At 35.8% G+C, this 23477-nt stretch overlaps 1 protein-coding gene across 1 annotated transcript in view; it reads left to right on the top strand.

Moving 5' to 3' along the window:
• Window positions 1-23477, top strand: part of kmt2cb (lysine (K)-specific methyltransferase 2Cb) — a 133666-nt gene that overhangs the window by 71523 nt on the left and 38666 nt on the right. The window contains 16 exon segments of the mRNA XM_048165067.1: window positions 379-1082; window positions 4095-4214; window positions 9354-9470; window positions 9581-9685; window positions 9789-9893; window positions 11937-12118; window positions 12430-12594; window positions 12869-12978; window positions 13075-13158; window positions 13697-13909; window positions 16089-16214; window positions 16712-16825; window positions 17139-17281; window positions 21372-21552; window positions 22220-22324; window positions 23316-23363. Of these exon segments, the coding sequence (XP_048021024.1) occupies window positions 379-1082; window positions 4095-4214; window positions 9354-9470; window positions 9581-9685; window positions 9789-9893; window positions 11937-12118; window positions 12430-12594; window positions 12869-12978; window positions 13075-13158; window positions 13697-13909; window positions 16089-16214; window positions 16712-16825; window positions 17139-17281; window positions 21372-21552; window positions 22220-22324; window positions 23316-23363 (2622 nt within the window).

Here is a 23477-nt window from a genome sequence, read left to right as displayed (position 1 = left end):
TCTTTTCTTTTTTTTTCTTTTCTTTTTTTTATTCACCTGATTACATTTACAAACCCATTTTAAATTATTTTGTAGTATGTAATGTACAAATAATCGATTAACTCTCTCAATGAATATTTCATTTAAATCTGTCATTAAAGTTGCATTCATTATAATTATGATAGATTTAGATAGTTCTATATCATATTTGTGCTCTGAATCAAACAGTAGTAAAAAAGCCCAAACAGCCTACTACTTATAAAATTTTTGACAGTATGGTCAGTATTGTTAAAATGATAACATTATGGTTAAATTTTACCTTCTGACCTGCAGTAGAAAATCCCTGTGTATTATATTTTAAATCTTTGAAAAGTCATTTTGCGACGTTCTATGTTGCAGTTACATCTCCTCATAAGACACAAGGTCCTGAAGATTCAGAGCCACACGAGCAGAAACTGGATTCAGCTCCAGAGACGTCCACAGTCCAGCAGCTTGTGACATCCTTTGAAACAGAGGAGCTTCCAGAGACGTCAGCTACGCTTACGGAAAACATTTCCAAAAATGAGGATGACAGCAAGCCCTGCCTGGAGGAGCAGAAATCCAACCTATCACCCACCAAAGAGCCAACTCCAGCCTGTACTTCCCACGAGGAAGAACCCATGGAGGTTTCCTTCACAGAGGAACCTTCCTCAAAGGCGCATGGAGTTACTGTAGAGCCTGAGGTTAGTACTGATAAGACTACGCCAGTGGTTCAAAGCCAGGAGGAAATGGATGTTATGTTGCAGCAGCACGACATTATTCCTGAGAGCTGCGCGGAGGAAACGGACATCTCTATGGATGTTGATCAGCGATGCTTGGCCAAGCTGAGCTCACTGGTGGAGGAGAGGACGTCGTTACAGCAACCTCCATGCAGGCAGCCTGAGGCATTCCCCTCGGTTGGGCAGGGGGTGTCCCAGCTCCAGGCCCTGGCCCAGGCTGTCTCAGGAGAAGCCATTAGCAATGTGCCTTCATCCACCTTCATACCACTCACTCCAAAAATCGGCATGGGCAAGCCAGCCATCTCTAAGAGGAAGTTTTCACCTGGAAGGCCCAGAGTCAAGCAGGTCAGTCATACACTTTATGATCAGTTCTGTGGTGGTTTATTTAATTCATCATTTGCAGATAGCTTTTTGTAGGTTAATTAATAAGCAAAAGGTTTGGTTCAAACAGTCAATTAAATTCGGTTCGGTTCAATTCAGTTCACTGTTTTCGGCGTGTCCGACTCAATTCTGTTTCGTTATTTGTGATCTCAACAGCAAAGTCACAACTATTTCTTGTAATTGTGACCGTATTTCTCATAATGTGACTTTATATCTCATGAAATTATCTTATATCTCATAATTTGACTTTATATATCACAATTGCAAAGGTATTTCTTATAGTTTCTGCTTTTTATCACACAACTACGTTATTTCTTGTAATTGTGACCATATATCTCACAATTGTGGCAATGTTATTTCTCAATATGACACCTCACAATTGCAATTTTTTTTCTGTAATTGTGACCATATATCTCACGGTTGTGGTTTTATTTTTTATGATTGCAACATTATATCTCAATATGACATCTCACAATTGCAATTTTTCCTGTAATTGTGACCATATATCAATTGTGACTTTATTTCTCATAATTACAATGTTATTTATTGTAATTGCGACTTTATCTCAATTTGACATGGTAGCTCAAAACTTCAAAAATGTTTCATGCAATTGTGACCATATATCTCACAGTTGTGAATTTATTTCTTATGATCGCAACTTTATTTCTCGTAATTGTGACTTTCTCAATATGACGTTTTATCTCACAATTGCATTTTTTTCCTGTAATTGTGAACATATATCTCACAATTGTGACTTTATTTCTCATAATTGTGAATTTATTTCTCGTAATTGTAATATTTCTTGTAATTGTGACTTTATCTCAGTATGACATATCTCACAACTACAAAAATGTTTCCTGTAATTGTGACCGTATATCTCACAATTGCAATTTTTTTCTGTAATTGTGACCATATATCTCACAGTTGTGGTTTTATTTTTTATGATTGCAATATTATATCTCAATATGACATATATCACAACTACAAAAATGTTACCTGTAATTGTGACCGTATATCTCACAATTGCAACTTTATTTCTTGTCAGCGTGACTTTGTTTCTCACAATATCTCACAATTGTGACGCTATTTCACATAATTGTGACTTTTTCTCACAATTGATAATTTTTTCAGAATTGTGACTATTTCTTGTAATTGCTACATTATGCCACACTGTTGTGATTAGCTGTTTCGTTTTTTACTCTTAAACGTGTTTCCATATGTCTAATCATACAGACATGCTCTTTACTGGAAATATTGGTGAATGTAAAAGGTTAATTTTGTGCTAGAACACAATAACAATAGACGATACATGGGAAACGTGAACTTCCATGGTTGGAAGCTTTATTATAGACAATATGTGTGATAAATTGAACGTTTTATGAGATGACACAGGCTTCAAATATTAATTCAAAGGGAATTATCTCAGCATCAGACTTCTCACATACATGTCATACTCAGCCATCAGATCATCATTCATCACATCCTGTTTCTGATTGTGTTTTCCTGTTAACCAAACAGCCTCTAATTCACTAAGGCTGTGTCCGAAAAACGAAGGCATCTGCCTTGCAGTCTGACCGTTTTATTCAGACTGGCTTCCAGGGAAAAATAACGTCATGTCTAATGATCCAGAACTCTAGATCTAATGAAGTTTAAAATTCAAGTGAGCTTTAGACATAACCAAGTGAATATTTATTGACTTCAATTATTTTCTTAGTAGAAAATTAATCATACGTTTAAAAAAAGAAGAAAGAAATGGACATTTATGAATTAATGTCCTGCTTTCAGCTGATCTGTCTGCTGATTTTTTTATTTTTTTTATTCATTCCATCAACCGCCGAATCACAAGCACAAAATTGTGAAAAATCATAAGCAGCGAAGGAGCCAAAATCAATCACATCGATGTGCCTTGATGGCTACCTTCCTTGAGTATACTTTCTAACAAGACAGTGTTTCTCCTGACAGACATGGAGAGAGATGCACCCAGAATGCTCCTCAGAACAACTCCCTTGAGCAACTACATTCCAACAAGCGTATACACGCATTTGCATATTTGGTTAAAAACAGACGTGTTAATTTCACTTCAGGCAGCTTTACATTTTAATTGAGCAAGTCTTAATTCACAGCCATCATCGTGATTTCCGGATGATCGCTAAGTATTAATTAACTTTATAGCCACAAACGGATTAATTAGAGGAATTAGACGGCTGTAAGAGGCCTGCTCTTTTGCACCCTTTGTGTGCTCGAGTCATGTGTTGTCGAGCTGACATAATCACATGCGTTTGTAAACAAGACAGCAAGTGTCTCTGTTGTCATGGCAACAAAGGTAGCACAGGCATTCTGATGCCAGGCCTCTCTACAACAGTAAAGGCCTGTTCACACCAAGAATGAAAAGCAAAAGGGCAACGAATCGCAGACGAAAGGTCTATTAACAGCAAGAAAAGGAAAGTCATTCAAGTGCTTTAACAAGACTTCAAAAACATTTTAAAAAATCGTACCGACCCCAAACTTTTCAGGCCTTAAATCTGTTTGAATTCTGTTTTTTAAATTCCATTTAGCTACACACTTGACCTTTTAAATATTGTCTCTTAAGGCACTGATGACATTTTTCATCAGTCATCTTCCTAGAGCGGAGGATTCTGTTTCGCCGGTCCTTTCCATCATTTGCGCATGCAGTCTTTCACTTTATGCATACCGAAAGATAACAGTCTTGCCCTGGAAGCAGTACTTCTAATCCAAAGGAAGATTTTTGTTTGCATGTTTGAGAGCAATTTAATCAGATGTATTTTTTTCAGGAAACGCTTTGTCTCAAATGTCATGTTTTTAGTTCATTCACAGCTCTAATGTGTCACATTCTCTGTTAACCATGTCTGTTTGTACATGCATGTATCTGTATGTTTCTTTGCTGGCTGTATTTAAGTTTTTGCATGTTCTCGCCCACATCTCCTCCTCTCTCTCTCTAACCCACCCCATCTTCAGGGAGCATGGAGCGCCTCCCGCAGACCGAGCTCCCCCTCATGGTCCCTTGACCCGACTGAGGGCTGGGACGGGCCAAAGAGCAGGCAGCCCCACAGCATGGCCGCCTGGATAATCCGTGTGGTAAATACAGCTAAATATTACACAGCCCTCAGGTGGAAGTTCAGCTGCAACTTTGCGACATGACGATACTAAATTGTTCTCATTATAGTCAATGAAGCAATCTATACTGGAAATAGCCGATTCGGCTCGCCTTCAGTTGATGGGCTTCCCTTCCTTTATATATATTTTTTTAATGTGTTTATTTATTTATTTATTTTATACATTTTAATATAGTTTATCAATTAAATTCAAAATACCAATTTTATTATATACATTATAATTAAATGTATACATCGTCATATAATATGTATGTATATATATATATATATATATATATATATATATATATATATATATATATATATATATATATATATATATATAATATTATATTATATTATATTTTAATAATAGTATTTTATCATGAATTAGTAACATATAATTAACACAAGTTTGGAATAATTAAGATTTTTATTTTTTTATTATTCCTGCACTCTTTAAAGAACCTTCCCCAGATATCCTCAGTCTCAACAGCAGATGTTTGGTTTTCAAATAATTGCACACAATATAATGTGTTCAGTAATGTTTTGAAACTGAACATATTTTACATGTTTCAGGTGTAAAAAAAAAAAAAAAAAAAAAAAAAAAAAAAAGTTAAAATTGTGTTATCTAAGTTGTAAATTGATATCATTGTTAATTAGGGCTGCCCTCCACTAAAGATTTTTCTGTTCAAATAGTATTCGTTAATTTCAAGCGATTAGTCAATTAATCACACGTTTATTAATAAACCATTAAATCATAATAGACATTTTAATGCCCACATAGCCTAATCAGCGTTCAAGCGCACACATAAAGCTTGCTTTGCTTGTGTCGGGGGAAAAACAGCAAGGAGACTGCTTTAACATTTTAATAATTGATAAACTAGTGTTTTCTGCAGTGATGAAGTTGACAATAATAACCCTAACCCTAATGCACCTATATGCACGTTTCATATGGATTGCATAACCTGAGAATATTTGTTTTTCATTTGAATAGGTTAATTTAAAAGTAGACATTTCGATTTCTATAGATATATTTTCATGTCTGTGAGGCAAGTTTACATTCACAAAGAGTTTCGTTTTTTTTTTTTTTTTTTCACAGAAAGAGATGGCAGAAAGCGTACCCTGTATACATTATAACATTTTGTTGTTATTGTGAGTGCACACAAATAAAAGTATGCTCTTCACACATTCAAAATATGTATTACTCTTATCTGTATGATAAAAAATGACGGAGTGTTTTAAATGCAAGTGATCGCACCGGCGCCTCCATGTTAGCTGTCATGCAGTAAGCGCACTACTTTTCAGCTTTCACACTCCACACAAACACTGGAATAGCCCACAATTTTTGTAGGTTAACGTTAAAGCGAGCGTCCATGTAAAGTTGCTACTACTTACTTGTTTCAGGAGATAAGCAATATTTGAGGTTGATGAATGATAGGGGAGCATTTGGATGTATTGCCCGATGTACTGTAATTATCACATAGATCAGTTGTTAACGATCTGTTCATCACAGACTGTGACTTCACCACTTCCTGTGGATTTTTTTCCCCCTGCGACTAAGCGACTAATATAATTTTGGTCGACTAATAGTTTGTCTACTATTAGGGGGCAGCCCTAGTGTTAATAGTGATTTTCAAGCAATAGGAAGTAATAGGAATACATAGTAATTTTCAAGAAAAGCAAGAGCTAGTAAATAACAGATGTATGAAATGTAAACCACACCAGACCTTTGACTTTTCATGCAGAGAATATTAGAGTTGCTGCAGGGCCAACACATTGAAAATGAAGTCATAACAATGCTCATCTTGGACAGCTTTGATTTGGGTTTTAGCGAGACAAATTCTGTGCTGCTTTTTTCATGTCAGAAACAACAGCAGCACATTATGATTGTCACTAACATGGTCTGTTGACTAACCATTTTTTTCCCAGCATGCACATTGCTTTTCTTCCTATGAACCCGGTTTAACTTGGGCTAATGAATGAAAATGAGTTATGAACGTATTCACGTTGTGAGCCGTAGCCCATGGGTAGGAGCAGATGTGCTGCGTGTTGAGGGGTCAGGGGGCCGCGCAGTGGCAATGTTGGTTCTGCTAGGAGTCTCGCTGGCCTACAGGTCCATCTGTTCCTGAGCTGCTGGATCCACCCGGATAATCATCTGGGCAGGGGGCCAGACCAGGTCCGATTGCATTATCATGTCTTGACAATGAGCATGTTGGATAGTATTCGCCACATGTGAAGGGTCACTGAAAAAATAGCATCTACTGAGAGATTATGATGGAGAAGAAGCAGGGGAAAAGGAAGAATAAGTAATAGGATTTAAGAATAAATAAAAGGAATTTATGGAATGGAAACAGTTACTTCATTATATATGAATAAGGTGGTAATTCTTTGCCTTTATAGGAGCGAGTGTTATATTAAATATTCACTATATAATTGCAGTGATTTTACATATATATATATATATATATATATATATATATATATAATATTAATTTAATTGTAATTATTAATATTTCGAGTACACTAGAAATGTAGAAGCTGATGATGCGATACACCTTCATTTGATGGCAATTTTCTGTTTTTTAGGTTTTGTTTAGTTTATTTGATTGAATAAAATGATATTTTTGTGTTTTAGTAATAGTGTTTATAATTTAAGTAACTAAAAATAATTATATGACTTTTATGAAATATTAGGTTATACTAATTAAATATTAGGTAATATTAATTAAAAATATGTACTATAGGGTTAGGATTAGGGTTTGGTTTATGGTTAGTTGCATGTAATTATGCATACTTAACTGGTTATCTACTATAAAGTGTCATCAAATATTATATATAAATATCTAAATAAATATATTTTAAAACCTGACCATAACAATAAAGAAGTGGTATTTCTGGTCTCTAGCCTAATTTAAATCATCTTTTTCTTTTTCTAATATGTAGGGTTGTATAAACTTACTTATAAATTATAGTCTGTGTATATATATATATATATATATATATATATATATATATATATATATTGTAAATTTAGAATTTTTTTATTGTAATTATTAACATTTCAATGAAATTTAATTAAAAATAATGGTGAAAGTGTAATCACCACTTTAAACTGTTCAGGAACAAATAAATGAATATTGACGCATCTCGAATATGAAACGATAGGAGCTGAAAAGTAATTTAACAGCATCGCCTAGTCCTGTGTCAGGGTAAAGCTACATCACAGTACCGTGGTATTACTATCCAGTACCATCATTGTATCATGGTACCACCACAGTACTTTTTGTAAAGTCAGGTAGAATAAAAGAGACGATGAAAAGACCAATTTAAAAAACATCAAGTCTGAGTGGCAGAGGCAGAAGTTGAAAGAACGAGTGAAATTACGGTCCAGCGAGAAGAACAGTAGATGGGGGAGGGAAGGGAGGGAGTGTAATTCTTGGAAAGGGTTTTCATTGTGACAGTCAGAATGGCACAGCCCCTGAGGAAAGGAAACGCGCTGACAGCGTAATAGAAGTGAAATCGCTGGAATAACACGGCCGAGGCCTCTCAACAGCCTGATAGCCGTGTTGGCAGCTCCCTCAGATGCCATCTCACACGGAGTGTCACAGTCTCTCCAAAATTGGTGTCATTATGGGGAATGTTGCTCCACTATGACAGCTAGTTAAATCGAGGGAGAGTCGTGTTTGGTTTGGGTTGGTTATTTGATCACAGTGCATTAAAGTTGAGCTGGTAGACCATTCATTAAATATAAACACAACGAGAAAAGAAAACTTTGGACATTCGTTTCCTGCTTGAGTTAAAATTGCTTCAGTTCTGTCAATGCAAAAGAACTAAATTGTCAAGAGTGTTTGAAAAAGGCTCTTTGAAGTGGTATATAGAGAAAAAGATGAGGTTACTTTTCTCTTTTGTTTGACTCACTTCAAGATGACAGGAAAATTAGTTGAAGGCTACACTGTTTGGACCATTACATCATTTGCCTTTCTTTTATCAATCCATTTAATCACCTGTCAGACATGTTTGTTAATCTAGTAAAATCATTTAACAAAGTACTGAACTAACATTTTTTTTTTTTAGCTATAGCAATACTATCATATAGTTAAAAAGCTTTTCTTAGCTTAGTTGAAATCCTCCTTACAGAGTCCCCACCCTCATCCCACGCTCATGTCATTAAAAAATTTACTTGGATTGGAATTATGCAAATACAAAAATCAAGGAAATTTCTGTAGTCAATACAATTTTTTTTTTGTAATGTAAATATTTAGGAGCAAAAAAGTTTGTGGTTGGTAAGATTTTTTTATATATATATGTTTTTGAAAGAAGATTGTTATGTTCACCAAGGCTGCATTTATTTGATCAAAAATGAGGTAAAACATTAATATTGGGAAATAGTATTACAATTTAAAATAACTGCTTTGTATTTGAATATATTTTAAAATGTAATTTATTCCTATGATGCAAAGCTGCATTTTCATCATTACTCGAGTCTTCAGTGTCACATGATCCTTCAGAAATTATTCTAATATGCTGATTTGGTGCTCAATAAACATTTCTTATTATTATCAATATTGAAAACAGTTGTGCTGCCTAATATTTTTGTTGAAACCACAAAAGGATTTTTTCTAATAATTAAAAGTTTAAAAGGACAGCATTTATTTGAATGTATTTTTTTGTACTTTACCATCACTTTTGATCAGTTTAATACATACTTGCTGAATAAAAGTATTAATTTCTTTGAAAAAAAAAAAAAATACTGACCCCAAACTTTTAAAAAGTCTATAAAATATTTTTGTTAAATCCTTATTCATTATAAAAAATGGTCATGTGTATTCATAGAAAAGAGGTTAGATCCCTATATTTAAAAACTATCTGTGATCTGTTGCAGAGATATGAAATGAACCCATCACAAACACAGTCAGTGAACAGTTATTACAGTGTAATTACAAATGTATAAGCGCATATATATATATCACACTTAAAAAGTTACTGCTAGCTATTGGAAGCTCCCAGTGGGCAAAGTAGAAGCTAATCCATAAACTAAATCCTTTAGCTCCATCTTTTCGATGAGAATCAATCTCTGCCAGCGAGGATGACCCTGATGGTCTCTCTGTCATGTCTGCAGGGCCGAGGATCTGGCTTCCCCGGCAGGAGGCGGCCCAGGGGTTCGGGTGTCACAGGCCGGGGAGGACGTGGCCGTGCCAGAATGAAAAATGGAGTCCCTCCAATCCCAACACCAGGAGTATGTCACATTATCTGTCAGCTACTTCATGGTTTGTTCTGATATGTGGATATGTAACTATAGTGCGACTGTTTTTCCATTTATTGTATGGTATGTTTGTATCTCTGCAGATAAACATCATGGAACCAATGTGCACATTCAAGGACGAAGAGGAAAACGCTATGCACAATACAGTGGTGATTTTCTCTAGTACAGACACGTTCACACTGAAACAGGTAAAAGTGAATGTTTCTGAGCAGTCGGTGCTACTTAGAGCCATATGTGTGGAGTCTGCTGCTCTCTTACAGTGGTATTTTGTGTGTGTTTTCGTTTCCTTAGGATATGTGTGTAGTGTGTGGTAGTTTTGGACAGGGTGTGGAGGGTCGACTCCTGGCCTGTGCTCAGTGTGGACAGTGTTACCACCCTTTCTGTGTTAACATAAAGGTGAGCATATTTCAGCGCCACAGCACAAAAGAACACTTTACAGGATGAGGCCATTATATCTTTCCCTTTTTCTAAATGTGTTGGAGGTGATGATGGTAGCTTTAATTAATGAATTTAATGAAATTACTTAAGGATATATATATTACTAAGCTACAAACCAATGAACCCACTGAAATTACTTAAGGAGACTATAAGATAACAATCAACTCCGCATTGATATATTTAAGCATTTGTTATTGTTTTAAATCATAAGTAATACATTATATATATTAGGGCCACATTGAGTTCTCACAAAAGTATGCTAAAATGTCCGCTTTGTCGAGTATCCTCATAAGCACAGTCTTAAACGTGCCATCGAATGGAAAATTGAATTTACCTTGGCATAGTTAAATAACAAGAGTTCAGTACATGGAAATGACATACAGTGAGTCTCAAACACCATTGTTTCCTCCTTCTTATATAAATCTCATTTGTTTAAAAGACCTCCGAAGAACAGGCGAATCTCAACATAACACCGACTGTTACGTAACAGTCGGGATCATTAATATGTATGACCCCAATATTTGCATATGCCAGCTCATGTTCAAGGCATTACACAAGCCAGTATTAACGTCTGGATCTGTGCACAGCTGAATCATCAGACTAGATAAGCAAGCAAGGACAACAGCGAAAAATGGCAGATGGAGCAATAATAACTGACATGATCCATGATATCATGTTATTTTTAGTGATATTTGTAAACTGTCTTTCTAAATGTTTCGTTAGCATGTTGCTAATGTACTGTTAAATGTGGTTAAAGTTACCATTGTTTCTTACTGTATTCACGGAGACAAGAGCCGTCGCTATTTTAATTTTTAAACACTTGCAGTCTGTATAATTCATAAACACAACTTCATTTTTTATAAATCTCTCCAACAGTGTGTAATGTTAGCTTTAGCCACGGAGCACTATCAAACTCATTCAGAATCAAATGTAAACATCCAAATAAATACTATACTTGCATGATCTGATGTATGCATGCAGCATGCATGACGAACACTTTGTAAAGATCCATTTTGATGGTTATATTAGCTGTATGAATGTGTGAGGAATTAAAAGGGCCGCAGCCTGAATCGGTGCATAGTTAATGATGCCCCAAAATAGGCAGTTAAAAAAATTAATAAAAAAAAATCTATGGGGTATTTTGAGCTGAAACTTCACAGACACATTCAGGGGACACCTTAGACTTATATTACATCTTGTAAAAAAACGTTCGATGGCACCTTTAAATCACTTAAATTAATCTTAAATGACCGTAAAGAGTTGTGAGGACATCAGATGTGTATTTGATCTGCATCATGTGCGGCAGCGCCAAATCTTAAAGTGACAGCAGCCTAACAAACCTGCTGCTGTGATGTCTGTTATTAATGTTAATCAAAGAACAAAAGATAAAGAGAAAATCACTCAGTGCTCTTGACTAAACTTCTGTAGCTTTAATTAGGATTAATCTATATTTAATTTATAATTTATACAGTGAAGACTATGAAGTGTTTGATCACTATATTCAATTACTGTAGGCCTATATTTCCTACCTGTTAGACCAAATATTTAAAATATACTGTCTTTATGTTGTCTCTACATTCATTTGGAGATTAAATGTGAAATTATTACAATATAAACATATTAAAAAAGTTTAAGGTTGATCACGATTAATTACAGAAGAATGTGAGATTAATTAGGTTTTTTATTTTATTTATTTTAATCGATTGACATCAAAATTCACCTTTTTTTTCTGTGGAACACAAAAGTAATGGTCATTTTGAAAAATATCTCAACGTTCTTTTGTCCTTGAAGTTAATTGAGTACAATGTTGTTTTTAACCCCTTTCATTGTATGGACAAATACAGTCGAAACATTTTTCAAAATATATAAAAGCTACACTGTTTAAAAAAAAAAAAAAAAAAAAAAACATACTAAAAACTGCTGTGTTCTTTCGTTTCTTTTTGAAAGTCCTCTCATCATATGCATGCTGCCTTATGTTAAATGACATGTATTGGTTGTCAGATCACTAAGGTGGTGTTGAGTAAAGGCTGGCGGTGTTTGGAGTGTACTGTGTGTGAGGCGTGTGGTCAGGCCAGTGACCCGGGACGTCTGCTGCTCTGTGACGATTGTGACATCAGCTACCATACCTACTGCTTAGACCCGCCCTTGCAGAATGTGCCCAATGGGAGCTGGAAATGCAAATGGTATTCCACATTGTTTCACAATTTACTCTTTGCTATTTAAATGCATATTCAAAATAATATAATGGATGATAACCATAATTTTTTACATAGTCTTACAAAACTATTCTACTTTTTACTCATGGTTAATTTAAGAATACTTGCTAGTTACAATGGAGTACATTTTTATTAACAAAATCATATTTTAATGACTTTTATTCATGAGAATTATTTTACTTGTCTTGTATTGATGTGAGCCGTTATTAGGTTGGTAAAATTGGTGGAGCCGCGTGCTTGGTGATTAATGTCATTGTGTCTGCTTTGACCTCCCACAGGTGTGTGTCCTGTACGCAGTGCGGCGCCACGTCTGCGGGTCTGAGGTGTGAGTGGCAGAATAATTACACTCAGTGTGCCCCTTGTGCCAGCCTGGCATCATGCCCACTATGCCAGCAGGACTACAATGAGGAGGAGATCATCCTGCAGTGCCGCCAGTGTGACAGGTGAGCTGCGGTCCAGCATTCTGGGTCTGGGCTGTGCGTGTACCTGCTGGTGTGCTTGGATTCCATTCAACTCACTGCAAATCACTGCCATGAAACATTATAAAACCTACTGGATGTATTTTCTGAGGAAGAGATGCTGGCCCATGCAAAATAATATATATAAAAATTTACAACATTTTATATTTCACGGTATTTGATAAGATGTTAAAATAGTGATTGCTAGACAGTTACTATATATAGCAATATATCAAACATGTCGTTTCCCTGTCTGCAGGTGGATGCATGCGTCGTGTCAGGGGATCCACTCGGAGGAGGAAGTGGAGAAGATTGCAGATACCAGCTTTGACTGCAGTCTGTGCCAAGGCCAGACCCCTCTTTCTCCTGGTAAACACAAACATTGCTTTAGCACAGTCTGTTTTACATTTATAAATCTTTTTTTTTTTTTTTGGTTGATATTGTGTATTTGTGTTCATTACACAGCACCTGGAATGCCGGCCAAATCCAATTTGGATTTAGTCGAGTCTGTTCTTATGCCACAGAGATTTACAAAAACACGAGATCCTGGTAAAGTTGATGTAATTTACTAAAACATTTTTTTAACAGAATTATAAAAATGGCAGATTATTATCATTTAAAAGTAATGGAATTTATATTAACACTTTACAATAAGGTTCATGAACTAACAAAGAAAAAATCTTAGTCTTTATCTTAGGTAATGTTAATTTCAACATTTACTAATACATTATTCAAATCAAAAATTGTATCTTTTAATTTTATTTAATGGACCTGAACTGACATGAACTAACAAATAATAGTATTTTTAACTAACATTAACAAAGATGAATTGCTTATTGTTAGTTAATGTTAGTTAATGCATTAATTATTGTTAACTAATGGAACCTAGTGTTACCAAAATTTCTATATTGAATATAAATGTTTCTGGTTATGCTTTGCTATGAAATATTTAATCAACTAGATATTATTTTTTTGTAGAGTAAATCTTTCTCACAGGCCATAATAATGTACAAGTTGAGAGTGAATCATTATTTTGAGTCGGTTCTTCGTGTTTCGAATGAGGTTCCTCTATGTTTCTGTTCCACAGACCTGTCGAGGACGTACACCCAGGACGGTGTTTGTCTCACGGAGTCTGGTCTGTCCCAGCTACAGAGTCTCGCCAATGCAGCCTCTCGCCGGAGACGCTCCAAACCCAAACTCAAACTGAAGATCATAAACCAGAACAGTGTGGCCGTGCTGCAGACTCCTCCAGACCCACAGACTGAACTCTCCAGAGATGGAGACATTGACGACACCAAAAGTACTGCTTCTTACATCTCGACCTTTTTTATTTTTTTTGCAATAGTTTAATTTCCTTGGATGATAAGTGAATTAAGAGATGGAGTATTAAGGGGTTCACAACCTAACATAATGCCTTAAATCTAAAATAAATGCTTTTGTTTATACATTCAAACCTTGGCGTGTATGCATAGTTTTTGATTTATATTACAGTGGTGGTCAGAATTATTGGCACCCTTGATAAATATGATCAAAGATGACTGTAAATCTTTAATTCATAAAATTAGCAAAAATCTAACCTTTCATTGAAGGAAAAGAATTGAAAGTGGGGGGGAAATCACATTATGAAATAAAAGTTTTTCTCCAATACACGTTGGCCACAATTATTGGCACCCCTAGAATTTTTTTTATGAGTAAAATATCTCTGAAGTATATTCCCATTCATATTTACATTTTTTTGCACACCAGGGTGATCATGAACATGAAATTGTCCAGCCATGACTTCCTGTTCCACAGGAGTACAAACATGAGGAAACACAAAGGCCAAATTCCCTTAAACATTCAACACAATGAGTAAAACCAAAGAATATAGTTCTGATGTGCTGCAAAAGATTGTTGAGCTTCACAAAATAGAAAGTGGCTGTAAGAAATCATCTGAAGCATTGAAAATCCCCATTTCCACTATCAGGGCAATAATTAAGAAGTTCCAATCAACTAAAGATGTTACAAATCTGCCTGGAAGAGGACGTGTGTCTAAATCGTCCTAATGCGCAGTGAGGAGGAAAGTTTGAGTGGCCAAAGACTCTTCAAGGATCACAGCTGGAGAATTGCAGAGATTAGTTGAGTCTTGAGTCTCAGAAAGCCTAAAAAAATGATCAAACAGCACCTACATTCCCTCAAGTTGTTTGGGAGGGTTTCAAGAAAAATCCTCTGCTCTCATCCAGAAACAATCTCCAGCATATTCAGTTGTCAGACAAGACTGGAACTTCAAACGGGACTGGCTTCTATGGTCAGATGAAACTAAAAAAAAGCTTTTTGGCAGCAAACCCACCAGATGGGTTTGGTGCACACATGGATAAAAGTACCCCATGTCCACGGTTAAATATACTGCTGGATCTTTAATGTTGTGGGCCTATTTTTCTGCTGGAGGTCCTGGACATCTTGTTCAGATACATGGTATCATGGATTCTATCAAATACCAGCAGATAAAAAATCAAAACCTGACTGCTTCTGCTAGAAATCCAATAATGGGCCATGGTTGGATCTTCCATCAGGAAAATGATCCAAAACAAACATCAAAACCAACACAAAAATGTGTCACTGAGCACAAAATGAAGCTTCTGCCATGACCATCCCAGTCCCCTGACCTGAACAATCTAGAAAATGAGTGGAATGAACTGAAGAGAAGAAGCACCAACATGGAGCTGGAAATCTGAAGGATCTGGAGAAATTCTGCATGAAGGAATGGTCTCTGATCTCTTGTCAGGTGTTCTCCAAACTCATGAGGCATTATAGGAGAAAACTCAGAGCTGTTATCTTGGCAAAATATTGAATAAAATGGTGCCAATAATTGTGGCCAATGTGTTTTGGAGAAAAACATTTATTTCATAATGTGACCCCCCCCCCCCCCCACACACACACACACTTTCAATTCTTTTCCTTCAATGAAAGGTTAGATTTTTGCTAATTTTATGAATTAAAGATCAAAAGGATAAATAATGCAGATTTATTTTTAGTCATCTTTGATCATATTTACCAAGGGTGCCAATAATTTTGACCACCACTGTATATAATTTCTTTCATCTTTTGAATGTTTGAATGTTTTGGTGAGTTCATGGAAAAGCATTGGAATTATCCATAAAGGATCCATGTGATTGTGCCTCCAATTAAGAGGAAAATTAGGTATCCTAGAAGGTGGCGTAATTTTCTACCTACAATTTAAAACAGCCTTCACGTTGGGAGTGCACTTATGATGCCATAAAACTAGTTATCTAGCTAGGCAGCTCATTATAGTGATTTGAAATGTTACTTTTAGCACAGATGGACTGCAGTTGTCTGAATCTGTTGCGTAAAACATATTAAAGTGTCTCATATTACAGTTTTTTATCTTGTGGTCTGGAGCTCAGAGTGTGCGGTTTGCTTACCTGTGTCTGATTCCTGACAGCTTTGTGTATATTTGTTTGCCTGTGTGTGTTTTGCAGCAGAAGGGGAGATGGTGGACGGTGAGGGGAAGTCAGACTCCAGTCCTGAAAGAGAGGCCACAGCAGAAGATGACTCTAAAGACACAGATGCCTCCAAGAAGAGGAAGAGGAAGCCCTACCGCCCAGGTGAGAGTAGAATCTAACACAGTTTCCCTTGCACGAGAGCATTTCTCGTTATAATTGTCCATAGCACAGCATTGCCAGGTCTGCTGGAAAATTTTGCACGATTGTACTTGATACAATTATGCGTGATCAGAAAAAGGAATTGAGTAAAAGGCACAGAGCTTCTCTTATTTTATTTTTTTATTTCTTAATTGATAGATAAATCAAATAAATGTATTAATTATTTTTTTATTTTAATTTTTAAAAATTAATTTCTGTGCCACTGTATCAGATGTTATTATAACTATACATTGGCAGTCTATTCCAAAACATAATGAATGACTGCTTGGATACAAAAATATCAGTCAGTTGGTGCGTTTACATGGAGCATTGTATTCTGATTACAATCGGAAGTCCAATCCGAATTTGAAATGTTAAACAACGTGTACCATAATTTCAGCAGAAGTGATGCAGAATTTCATTTGAAATGTTAATATTGAAGAGTTTCTGATTTTACTCAGGTATTGGAGGTTTCATGGTCAGACAGAGGAACCGGACAGGTCCGGGCAGAGCCAAACCGGCCTTGGTCAGGAAGGACTCCACTGGTTCTGAGACCCTGCAAGGCAAAGATGAGTGTGAGTATCATTCAGCAGGTACTTATGTTGAAGCTTAAGTCAATCTTCAGTCTTTATATACCTATTTTTTAATGTCTTTTTGAATGTATCAACTGCTGTCAAATGTCCACAACCACTGCATAAGTGCATAAAGCTGGATTGGGCTCATCCCGATCGCCATATATTTGACACCCTTAATCTAGACTGATCTATTGATTAACATAAGAAGTTATTATTACAACAAAAATATATTGCATTGATGTAGATACTGTATATTTTTAGGTGTAAAACTCACCTGCATAATGAATATGGTTTCTCTTTTCTGTCCTGATAGGCTGGGGTGACCAAGCGCCTGACACTCCAATTGATGAAAAACATCCTTTGTCTGATTTTCCCGACAATCCTGAAGTTAAAATACGGAAACGCTATAGGAAAAAGAAGACAAAACTGGAGGAGGCTTTCCCCGCTTACCTACAGGTCTGGCTCATTGTCAACCTTTGAGATCTTTGAGGTCAAATTATCTACTCTTTAACATTTTAAAATATAATTGATTAACTACATTTTAAAGACAATGTGAGTGGTGTTTGTCTGTGCAAAACATCATCGCTATGCTAAGGTGTTCTGGCTGGTTGTCAGACCATCCCCAAGTTAGGGATTGGGTTAAACGGAACCCAATGTTTTTCATCCACAAGGTAAAAATCATAAATCACATTCACTCGGAAAAGCTGTAGCACATCTCTCCGAAACAGGCCACACAATATGAGATCATTTCTAAGCTGCAGTCCTCTGAAATCAATTGCAACTTTTCAGCCAATGCTCACTATATCTCAAGTCAATTCCAAGGATGTCACTGAGCAACTGCTACAGATGCGCTGGGAGATGCCACAGCTTTTAGTAGACTTTAGAGCACTCTGCTAGGTGAACTGGGAGCATGTCTAGCTGAGTTTGACATGTGGACTCTTAGGGAGATGATGTCATTTTCAAACTTTTCAAACTGATGTTTGAAAGTTACAACAAACTCTTAAGAGTTTGTCCTAGACTTCTTTTGCATTCATTTGCATGCTTATAAATTTATGTCAGAAAGCATAAGGGCTGGATGGTATGATAAAAATGTTACATCATAGTATGGGTAATTTTATATCATGGTCAATCTGTAAATCACAATACAGTATTTTTGCTGGAAATGTAACAGAATTTATTAGAATGTTACCTGTGAATTACACTACCTTTCAAAAGTTCTGGGTTCAGGTTTTTTTTTTTTTTTTTGGAAAGAAAGAAAGAAAGAAACTAATATTTCAGCTTTCAACTTTTATTGTGGTAGTAAAGTGGCAGTAAAGACATTTATAATGTCACAAAATGTACCTGAAAATAACGTATGGTTTCCACAAAAATATTAAGCAGCACAACTGTTTTCAACACTGTTAATAATATTAAGAAATGTTTCTTGAGCACCAAATCATCATATTAGAATAATTTCTGAAGGATAATGTGACATTAAAGACTGGAGTAATGATGCTGAAAATTTAGCTTTGCATCACAGGAATACATTTTAAAATACATTACAATAGAAAAAAGTTTTTTTTTTTTTTTTTTTTTTTTTTAATGCTAATAGTATTTCACAATGTTACAGTTTTTACTATATTCTGAAAAAAATGCAACCTTGATGAACAGAGACTTCTTTCAAAAAAAAAAAAAAAAAAAAAACTCAAATGTTTGTACAGTTGTGTATACTAATGAAAGGCACATCATCTTGTCAGATAATTTCCTCTTTATCTGGATCATGATGGATGCAAACAAAAAAAGATTCATAACATGAATAATGAATAAGCTCACCACTGTTAAATGCAAAAAAACATTTATTCAAATCCGTAAAACTACTATTATGAAACAAATAATTCTGACAAGGTTGACCCAAAAATGAAAATAATGTCATTAATTACTCACCCTCAAGCCGTTCCACACCTGTAAACCTTCGTTCATCTTCGGAACACAAATTAAGATATTTTTGTTGAAATCTGATGACTCAGTGAGGCCTGCATAGCCAGCCATGTCATTTCATCTTTCAAGATCCATTAATGTACTAAAAACATATTTAAATCAGTTCATGTGAGTACAGTGGTTCAATATTAATATTATAAAGCGACGACAATATTTTTGTTGCGGCAAAAAAAAACAAAATAACGACGTACATAGTGATGGCCGATTTCAAAACACTACCTCATTAAGCTTCGGAGAATAAATGAATCAGTGTGTCGAATCATGATTCGGATCGTGTGTCAAACCGCCAAACTGCTGAAATCACTTGACTTTGGCACTCCAAACTGCTGATTCGACACGCTGATTCATAACACTCCGAAGGTTCATGAAGCAGTGTTTTGAAATCGACCATCACTATATAAGTCATTATTTTGTTTTTTTTGGCGCACCAAAAATATTGTCGTCACTTTATAATATTAATATTGAACCACTGTACTCACATGAACTGATTTAAATTTGTTTTTAGTACATTAATGGATCCTGAGAGAGGAAAGTGTCATTGCTGGCTATGCAGGCCTCACTGAGCCATCGGATTTTAACAAAAAATATCTTAATTTGTGTTACGAAGATTAACAAAGGTCTTACGGGTGTGGAACGACATGAGTGTGAGTAATAAATGACAAAATTTTAATTTTTGGGTGAACTAACCCTTTAAATGAGCCACTTTCAATGTTACATAGTTGATTAACAGATCAGTTGAATTCTCTATTAATGTGGCAACTGTAAGAACAAGTAAACTTATGCTGTACTTATCAACACCCTTTAATCTTGATTTATTTGGGACCCATCCCACTTTGTATTTTCATATTACTTCATGTTTCCATCACCCACACGTGTACATAGTATAAAGCAGTCTTGTACACTGATAGCTGCACAAATGTATTTACCACTTTATAAAAGATCCAGCAAAATCTGTACCATCACACGTTTTATTACCACCATCATATCGGCCAGCCCTAGAAACCAAGAACGGATGGGATGGGAATGACGTAATTGGATGGTTGGGCTAATGCTAGCTTGCTAGCTCCTGCATCATCACTGAGAGAATCCACCCTAAAGGTGCTTCTCAGAAGAGCCACTTCAAATCAATTATTGAAAATGGAGGCTTTTAATGTCTCAGCCAGGCAGGTCGCTGGGAGCTGGAGGCTGTCAGGTCAGCTGAGCTGAAATGACAGAACAGGCGGTGTGTTGGGCCGTATTACGGCCAATACCGCATGCTTGTTGTTTTCATGCTTGTTCCTGTTATTGCCGTGCACATGCAGCGCCGTGCGTCTTCGTAGATCGTGCGTCCTGTGGGACTGCGCTGGAGTGGTACGAGACGGGATGAAACATGAGCTCATTTGAGGGGCTCCCACAACGTGACAGTCAGTTCAGTGTAACACCATATGAGAAGCCAGAGCTTCACTGCCAGACAGTCAGCTCAGACAAACACAGAGCCGTCTGGAAAATCTCCACTGTACCCAAAAAAGATACTCTATAAACAATACTTTCATTAGAAATGATAACAGTACAATGTGATTTGAGTATCCCTCATTTTGCTTTGAATGTCATGATCATCCGAAGTGCAATATTGTTGTTTTCCAGCACTGGGAAATTGGAAATTTAGAAAAAAATCATGAAAATATTTTTAAAAATAAATATATTATAAATATTAAGAATATTCAAAGTCTTTTATGCTTACCAAGGCTGTATTTATTTGATCAGAAGTACAATAAACAGTAATATTGTGAAATATTATTACAATTTAAAATAATATGCTGAATTATTTTAACTGTTCAGACTAGTGGTCAACCATTATGGGTTTTTCAGCGGTGAATGCTGATGCCAATATCTAGAGAGTATCTCAATTAATGTAATTAATTCCTTTGATAAGAAAAGATGAGGTTTCAGCATCATTACTCAATGCCTTGAGTAATTATTAATTTCATTACTCTCTTTTGATTAATATAGTGCATCCTTCATGAATAAAATCATTAATTTCTTGTAATTAAAGCCAAAAACAGTTCACAGGAATCAGTCTGAATGATTCATTAGCATATTAGTATGCTATTGAATTATATATATATATTTTTTTTAAGTCAGTTTATGACCTTTTTAAAGGTCATAAAAATGTGGAAACCCTGACTGTTATATTGGCTAATCTAATATTTAGCTGCCTTCAAATGATCTGTGTCCACTTGTTTGATTTACAGAAGTAGGTCATGGGTAATAAATATTTTCCTTTTTCAAATATTCTGTAGCATAAAGGATTATTGACTTGCTACATTTTCATGTATATCTTTTTTTGCTATCATTAAATTGTATTATATGCAGTATCTGCATTTTATGGGCCATGAGATACTCTCTAGATATTGGCATCAGCATTCACCGCTGAAAAACCCATAATGGTTGACCACTAGTCTGAACAGTTATTACTCAATTTATGAAAGCCATAATTTTTTAAAACCCATATCATCTTACTAGATTGACAAATCAGTCACCTAGCACATTATATACTGAAGTACTCTGACTCCAATCTCTTCTCTTACAGGAGGCCTTTTTTGGGAAAGACCTGCTGGACAAGAGCAAGCAGAGCAGACAGGAAACCACACGGCTGCTAGAAGATGACCGAGACAGGAAACAGCTCACGGCCAATCAGATGAAGCCGTTGTCAAACGCATCACTCAGTGCGTCGGCGGCACCGCTGCCCAGTAAAGCAGTAGCAGCAGCACGTACGTTACTCATAGTTATTGGTGCAATCACACACACACACACACACACACACACACACACACACACACACACACACACACACACATCTCTTTCTGTTTTCATATTTTTTTCCATTTGACATTCATACCCAGTCTGATTCATAAAAGTATTTCCCTTAAAGTCAATATGAAATTTAAATAGACACCATTTACATTCTTTACACACATTCCTGGTATGGGTGCCGGCGGATTCACTCAGAAATGTCCTCTTAGGGAAAGTAAAATGGGTTGAGAGTGCAATTTCATGTTGCCTTTAAATTTACTACACAATTTAGACCAATTTCCTGGAGTACAATTGTCAGGGTTATGTTTCATCGTAATTTGGTTTTGTTTTCCCTGCTTCCGTTTTGCCTGTTCCTTGGTCATTAGTTTCTGATTAATCCCGCACCCGTTTCTGTTCAGGTTAATTAACTCTCCCTGTGTATTTAAGCCCTTAGTTTCCTTAGTTCTTTGTCCAGTATTGTCGATGGTTTAACATGGTTGTGTTCTCCTAAATTTCTCCCTGGATTTATTATTAAAGACTGTTTATTTCTCTGAATCTCCTGCGTTGTGCGCTTACTAGAGCCACACACATGACAACAATCATTAGGCCCTTATAATCACTTTCCTGCTTTATCCGCATCCACAGAAAACTCTGTGGAGCCTCTAGTGGACCTCTCCGAAGAGCTGAAATCAGACACAGAACTGCTGGGAATGTTTTCTGATAACATTGGCAAGCAAACAGAGGAGCCCGGTAGGCCATTATGACTGTCTCTAAACATATGAGAAATAACAGCACATGTTTGCTGTTCTGTTGAGCCCCTTCAGTGGGGTCCAGCTCTCTAGCTCTAATATTGTCAATGTTGGGAATCTGCTTTGAAACAGGAACTTCTTGAGTTCATAAGGTTCTCATAATCTAATATAAAGCCATGTGTTTAGATGACAGATATAAAGTATGCCTGTTAATGAATGTTCATGTAAAACTTTCAGTTTTTAGGGTTGTCAAATGTAGCATGTTAGTACATGCAATCTATTTAGCAGCGTTAATTCATTTTGATGCTGTGTTAACACATTAACACATAACTCTTTAAATTTGTTCTGTGCAATTTCCAAAATAAAATCAACAAATGTTCAGAGCTGAGGCGTAGTACCAACGTCTCCCTTTCTCACACACATACATAAAGGTCCCTAGCGCAGTATGCATTTTTTGGTAAATTGAGAAAGACTTGCATATAATTTATTTACAAATCAAACCCAGATGGGGTGTCATTTGCATTCTTTGCATGGTGAAACTTTATTATCACAAACAAGTGAAACGCTCTCATTCATAGAAAAGTTAAATTGAACATGCTAGCAGCAAAAACAACTGTACACGTCCAGGATTGTGTTATTTTGTCAATTTTGTTATTCCATTATTATCTGTTCATATTTTCTGTTGAGTTCAGTGTGGTTTTGAGAAATATAGAATATATTATTCTAATGTGTGACTCTATACCAGTGTAATATGGTGTACAGTCAGATGTTCATCATAGCAAAATAAACTTTTCTTAAAAATAATACATAAGTAGTTTAATATCTAAATGGCCTTGATTGTCTTTTCATTTTGTTAATTTTCTTGGCATTTTCATATTTCATTCTTAGCTCATTTTATTTTACAATATATGTATGAATCATCTGCAGAATCTTTCTTTCTTTCTCTCTCCACTGTGCTGATCCCTCATTGTGTTTGGTTTGGGTCCTTGTAGGTCTTGATTTTTGCCCTTTCCAAGTTGAGTACTCTCCTTCACCATTTGGTAAGAGCTCATCGTCATGTTTTTTGGTTATTTCCTTTTTCTTCTGTTCTCTCACACCCTTTTGCTTGGCTTTTATTGGCACATTTCTGTTACTTTTTGATTGTTGATACTTCA

This window comes from Megalobrama amblycephala, linkage group LG17, assembly GCF_018812025.1.
Source record: "Megalobrama amblycephala isolate DHTTF-2021 linkage group LG17, ASM1881202v1, whole genome shotgun sequence".
Classification (NCBI taxonomy): Eukaryota; Metazoa; Chordata; class Actinopteri; order Cypriniformes; family Xenocyprididae; genus Megalobrama; species Megalobrama amblycephala.
This window is presented reverse-complemented; position numbering and strand designations above follow the sequence as displayed.